This window comes from Drosophila albomicans, chromosome X (genome assembly GCF_009650485.2).
Source record: "Drosophila albomicans strain 15112-1751.03 chromosome X, ASM965048v2, whole genome shotgun sequence".
Lineage (NCBI taxonomy): Eukaryota > Metazoa > Arthropoda > Insecta > Diptera > Drosophilidae > Drosophila > Drosophila albomicans.
This window is the reverse complement of record NC_047627.2, coordinates 13111172-13117901: the sequence shown is the minus strand read 5'-3', so window position 1 is coordinate 13117901 and position 6730 is coordinate 13111172. Positions and strand designations below refer to the sequence as shown.

The window sequence follows — 6730 nt, the reverse complement described above, 5'->3', positions numbered from 1 at the left end:
ATATTATTAACTTTTAACAGTCTTACAAATTTCATCGAAATGTAAATCAAATACTTAGTGTCTATATCTTTAATATTTCTTTTAAAACATATAGAGCTGAATGCGTTAATTAAATAATAAATAAATACATATATGATAAATATTATGATGAGATTTTTGGTCTTCAAACTTTCAAATTTCTCTTTTTATTAACAAGAATTTGGGTCTTATATCAAATGATCCTGAAATCAAGATATGTTTTCAAACATTAAGATTTTCATGTTCTTGACGTGTGTCTAAAAGTGTTTTTAGACCAATATTCTTAGTACTATTAAAATCTTTAATGTGTTTACCCAAATAAACCTTATATTGGTACCTCAATAGATGTAACTTATATAAATATAAACCTATACAAATTTGGTAGAATTTGTAGCTAAGTTTTGATGACTTATCATTAATTTATCAGTAGAATGTATCATAGTAATATTGCTTATAAGCAATTGCAGTCTGTTTATCTTTACTATTTACCCAACTAATCCTAATTCAGGACTTACGCGCAGTCCCCGTTATTGCAATTTCCCTTGACACTTCATTCTCGCTTGGTTCTATAAATAGAACGACGTTGAACTGCTGCGACTTGAGTTCAATACGAACAATTGGCAGCTGAGAAGATCACAGCAGTCGTGGCCGAGTGGTTAAGGCGTCTGACTCGAAATCAGATTCCCTCTGGGAGCGTAGGTTCGAATCCTACCGGCTGCGAAAAATCATTTCACTTTTTTTAATTTTGTACTATATCATTTTTATGTAAATATGTTGGAAAAACTATTGAATACTATTTAATTTTAGTATTAACTATGTATTTATTATTGGAAGTAAATATTTTATTATAAGTATAGTGTGAGTTTTCAATAACTTTTTAAATGTATTTTATGTTTCTTTTGAAGTAAATATTTTATTGTAAATATAAAGTGTTATAAACTTTTTTAAGTTTACCTTTATTTTCTTAAGTAAATATTTGACTGAAAATAATTCGATTTTTGATTAACTTTTGTAAAATTTCATTTTTTTTTTTGTTAATTTTTTTTTTTTTTATTCATATCGTATGAGATCAACTTAAATAACCATTGATTTACAACAAAAGTTCTGCAAAAAAGTGAAATTCCTATAAAGGATTCGATTATAACAATTTTAATATTAAATATTGGTTTCTTAGCTTATTAGTAAAACTTTAAGAGTATTTTTTATTTGAAATAAGATTTGTATATATAATATTTAAATTAAAAACAATATTTTGATATTATTAGTATACACCAATTAAAGTATTCATCATTTTATATCTGCAATTTAAGTCATCGAATAAAAATTAAGTATTTAATTAAGATTTACATTCGTTCATTGTGTTGGTTATTACAATAAAATAAGTAATAAAATAACAACATTTGCATTTCCAAGATTCAAAATTCTTTTTTTGTTCGTTATTACAATAAATGAAGTAATAAAATTACAACATTTGCACAGCTCCGATTAAAAATTCTTCTTTTATTAAACAAGAAATAAATTCATGATTTTTCAATCTCGTTTATTTGTTTGCTCAACAAATGGAAACTAATTCGTGTGCGCAACTGAATGTTTCCATCAATGAGATGAGCATTTAGGCTAATTAGTTGATCGTATTTTTCCCACGCCCACGCAACGTGCAGATCGACTCAGAGTTGAAGTCGAAAGACAAGCGACAAGAGGCATGAGACAAAAGCGAACAAAAAAACGAAGTCACACTTGTCTGACTCAGTGCTCAGCAGTGTTCAGTGTTCAGTGCTCAGCTCTCTCGGGGAGCATGAGACGTCTGATCGAAATGATCTATGGACCGAGGCGCAGAGCGTCATGCTGTGGTGCAGTGCGGTGTGGTGTAGTGTGGCTTGGGTCCACCAAATTTGGCAGTGCCAAAGCCACAAGGGGAGCAGAAATCAATGCACGCTACTTGCGCCCAAAAGGTATTGAAAGCCCCATAACGAAAAGCACTCACTGCAGCTCAGGAGACACACAGAGACTGAGACTGCGACTGCGACTGAGACTGAGACTGAGAAAATGAGAGCCACAATAAAACTCATAAATCAAATAAGACAAAAGACTCGAGGCGAACGCAGGGCTCTGTCTCTGTCTCTGTTTCTGTCTTCGTCTTCGTCCCAAGCACAGGACCAGGACATGTCTGTTCGACCACGAAAACGAAAGCTACACTCGTTGCTATGGCGTGCGTTCAAGCGAGAGGAGGAGGAGGAGGAGGCATGAGGTTGGGCCAGACGGACGGACAATCGCACTGGCAACGCAATATTGAGCACGACTGCGAACAATGGGAGCAAATAACTGGCAGGCATTCGGCAGAAGCCGAAGATGGAGATGAAAACTGCGGCTGCTGCAACTGCAACTGAGGCAGAGACTGAAACCGAAACTGCAACAGCGAGTGCGAATGCGAATGCGACTCAAGGCACTGAGAGATGCCAGTCGAAGCTGAAGTAGAAGTAGAAGGAAAACCCAGAGACCGAAGACTGAAGACTTACAACTTTAGACCGACCTCCGACCACCGAAGCAGCCGCAGGAATAGTCTGTGATTTTCAAGGTAAGACAAACTCAACAGCAACAGCAACAGCAACAGAAACAACAATAACTGCAACGTCAAGTAAATGTGTCGAAATGATGACATAACGCACTTTTAATACGCTTCAAAGCAAAACAAATAAAATAAGAGAAATCATTTATTTAAATATTAAAAGTATGAAATATAAACATGACAGCGAGTGCTGCTCTTTTTTATACCTGCTATAAATTAAGAAAAGTTATTTAACAAATACTTGAGTATGGCAAAAAAAATGAGTCTTAAGTTCTTTGCCTAATACTCTGGTATATTTTGTATGGTATATGGTATATTTTCAATATAGTACTACACCGAAATACCAAATACAGTCTGTGGTATTTTAGTTTGGTGTATTTTTTGAAGATGGTTTCATTGAAAACTTTATTAATATACCAAATATAGCCTTTGGTATATTAATTTGGTATATTTTTAATGAAGTTATATAAAATTATACCGATATACCAAATATGGCCTTCGATGTATTAATTTGGTATATTTTTAAAATACGGGTTTTGTAGAACATTATACCGTTTTACCAAATTAAGTCTTTAATATACCGAATATGGAATATTTTATTTGAAATTTATACCGATATACCAAATTAAGTTTTTAATATATACAATTGGTATATTTCCAGATTATGGTTTTGTTGAAAACTATACATTTGGTATATTAATTTGGTATATTTTTAATGAAGTTATATAAAATTATACCGAAATACCAAATATGGCCTTCGATGTATTAATTTGGTATATTTTTAAAATACAGGTTTTGTAGAAAATTATGCCGTTTTACCAAATAGAGTCTTCAATATACCGAATATGGAATATTTTATTTGAAATTTATACCGATATACCAAATTAAGTTTTTAATATATACAATTGGTATATTTCTAAATTATGGTTTTGTTGAAAATTATACCGATATATTAATTTTGTACATTAATTTGGTATATTTTCAGAAAATTATACCAATATACCAAATATACTAATTTATATGCCAAATATAGCCTTCGGTGCATTAAATGTTAATTAAAAAACTCAATTTATACTTTATTTTAAATATTGTAAATTTCATAATTTATTTAAAAAAAAAAATAATTGCTCATTAAATGGAATTAATTTTTATTGAATATCGGACAAGAGCTTTGAAAATTTCGAGTTGCTCGAAGTTGAAGTGCAGCGAGTGGAGATTGAAAAGCCGCAGCAGTCACCAAAATGATGCACAAGTGTCGCCAGTTGCACACAGCTGAGGCAATGGGGCAACTGGAGCGAGAGAAAGAGAGGCAGAGCGAGAGAGCGAGAGAGAGGGAGACATAAGATGAATTTCCAGCGTATTGCGTTGTTATTTTGGTCATGAGATCGTCCTCATAGTCAGCATTGCTGTTGCAGATGTTGTTGTTGTTGTTGTTGCTGTTGTTGTCGTCATCAGCGTCAGGCGGAGAGTCGCGCAAATATCTTAAAGCAGAACCTATCCAACTAGATATTTTTTGGGCGCTTCGTTACACAAAATCACGAAGCGAATCGTGCACGACTATTTTGCGTGAGTTGAGCGCATGATCAGCTGCAGCTCCAACTGCAGCAGCAGCAGCAACCAGCAACCAGCAACATCAACAGCAGCGATGCGCCTTGGGCTCGCTGTTGCTGTTGCTGATGTTGCAGCTGCTAAGGTTCAAGTCGATCGCATTTTTATTAGCCCAAAACTGAAACTAAATAAAAGAAACAAGAAATACAAAAAAAAACTCTCTTTAGTCGACAATATCAATTTCAATTTCAGTCGCTGACCAATGCGGTGATTGGCACACGTCAACAACCACAGCAAGTGCAACAGCAACACCAACAACAGCAACAGCAACAACTCTTCAAAGAGTCGAAAGTCACACGCTCTGACAAATTCCATTGCTGATCAGTCAAGTTGTTGCTGCTGCTGCTGTTGCTGTTGCTGTTGCTGTTGCAGCCAGAAGGTGGCAACTGTTTGCAAGTTTAACATAGCACGAAAAACTAATTTAAATTTAAATGTTAAATTCACGTAGCAAAATGCGAATTCACAGACTCGACTCGACTCGAGTCAAGTTGAGTTGAGTCGAGACATGTGTGAGACTTGTTTGTTGTTGTTGTTTTTGTTGTGTCTGCGCTGTTGTGTGTGCTGTGTGTGTTGTGTGTGTGTTATTGCTGACACTTGAACGCTTCAAAGGTTATCGCTGGCAATTAGCATGCCAACAGCAATAGCAACAGCAACAGCATCAACTGCAACAGCAGCAACGACAGCGACAGCGACAACAAACGAATTGACCCCAAACAACTTGTGTGCTCACGCCAACAACAATTGTTGTGCCACACGCCCCCACACACACTCACACACACACACACACATTAACGCTCTTACACACTTTCATACGCACTAATAAAATACAACAACGTTAAGCATAAAAATATATGTATATTATATATTATATATTATTATTATAAGTAAATCAACTTCTTGCTCATAAATTTTACAACAACAAAAATCTGATAAAAACAAGAACAAAACCTTAAATCAATAATTTTCGATATAAAAATTGAACCAATATTAAATCAAGATCAAAATTCTACAAAAACATTAAATTTAGCTAACAGCAAAAATGCCAGAATCAAGAAAGATAGCTACATTGGAGAGTGCTCGAATTTGAAATACCCGTTGCCCATTTTAAATAAGAGTCAAATAGTACAGTATTATTCTCTAAATATACCATATTAATATACCCCAAAAATACTAAAAAAAATACCGAAGGAAATTTGCACATCCAAGATTTCAAATTCTTGTTTTAAGAAACAGGAACAAAATTCTTGAATTTGAGAGATTTTACATCTTAAAAAAAATGTAGTTTTAATTTTAAAACAATAATTAGAGCATGAAATCTGAAATCATGAAAAATTCTTCTTATTTCAACATTTATTTTAACTCAAAATTTGCAATCTACTTTTCAATCTAGATTTGTTAATTATATTATATTTATAACTCTAGTAGAAATAGACCAAAATCTAGAAATTGTATCATTTCTTCCAATTATATATTTTCTTTTTTCGAAATGCCTTCAATTAAAGAATGAAGTTGAATTTTAATACCTCTATACTTCTTTTTCTTCTCTGCCTCTTTCCCTCCCTGTGATCCTTCTTCTGCTTCCTTCTCTACTCCCCCATGAGTTCCTATTTCTTCATCTGCCTGTGTTCCTCTTTCATCTCCCTTACTATGTTCCTCTGCTCCTCCTTCCATGCCTTCCTCTGCTTTAATCTCTGCCTTTTCTTTCCTCCCATCTGGTTGGACATTTATATTCTTTGACTGCAAATTGACTCCTTCCTTCGGCATCTTCAGTCTTTTGGCATAGTAGCGACACAATTCGTTGGTTAGGAAGCACTTTTTGCAGAATTTGTCCCTTCGAGTGATCGATGCCAATGTGGAGACGTCTTCAGGACTGTCTGAGGTATGCGCCTTCTTGTAGGCTATGAGAAATCTGACATCATTGAAGTATGGGTTCAAATACGATAAAGAATACGTTGATGCAGAATTGTTCTTTGAATTCTATTCGAGGACAATGTGTTCACATTGATTACAATTAAAGTTAGGAAACTTACGGTAGAAGAACGCTTTGACATTGCAAATCTAACTAAATTAAAAAGACAACAACTCTTATCAACTTATTAAATAATTGACAAGTGAAACAAGGATAAAGAGATGTCAACAGATGTTTAACATACTCGATAGAAACTATCGCTCTTGACACAACAAAATCTGGTAACATTAGCATGTAAATTTACAGATAAGATATTTATAATCTGAAACAAATTTGTATGTATTGTTTTACTGTTGAGGAGATCTATGGGATGATACAATTCTTTAGTAATCAGTTGCTTCTCATTCAATTTAGTGTAAAAATAGCTAATAAATACCAATGTTTTTGCAAATGTGGTCACACTTTTCAATAAAACAGTTCACTGCTGAATATGCCTGTTTCTATTTGCTTTTTCAGTGCTTTTTGCATAAACGAGAAGTCATAAAACATGTTTAACCCGTTTGTCCTTTGTCGGTATTACAATTACGCTAAATTTGTTTAATTTTTAATATTATTGTTTTGTAAAACTA

At 33.7% G+C, this 6730-nt stretch overlaps 1 protein-coding gene and 1 non-coding gene across 2 annotated transcripts; one reads left to right on the top strand and one right to left on the bottom strand.

The window, feature by feature from the left end:
* The first annotated feature begins 656 nt into the window (after nucleotides 1-656).
* On the top strand, nucleotides 657-738 carry Trnas-cga (transfer RNA serine (anticodon CGA)). Its single transcript has one exon. It is a non-coding gene; the product is annotated as a tRNA-Ser (tRNA).
* Nucleotides 739-5656: 4918 nt separating this feature from the next.
* On the bottom strand, nucleotides 5657-6284 carry LOC117574533 (uncharacterized). Its single transcript, XM_034258399.2, has 2 exons — nucleotides 6223-6284; nucleotides 5657-6169 (listed from the first exon to the last, which is right to left on the bottom strand). The coding sequence occupies exons 1-2, from the start codon at nucleotides 6241-6243 to the stop codon at nucleotides 5657-5659; spliced, it is 534 nt and encodes a 177-aa protein (XP_034114290.1). The 5' UTR covers nucleotides 6244-6284.
* Between the last annotated feature and the right edge of the window lie 446 nt (nucleotides 6285-6730).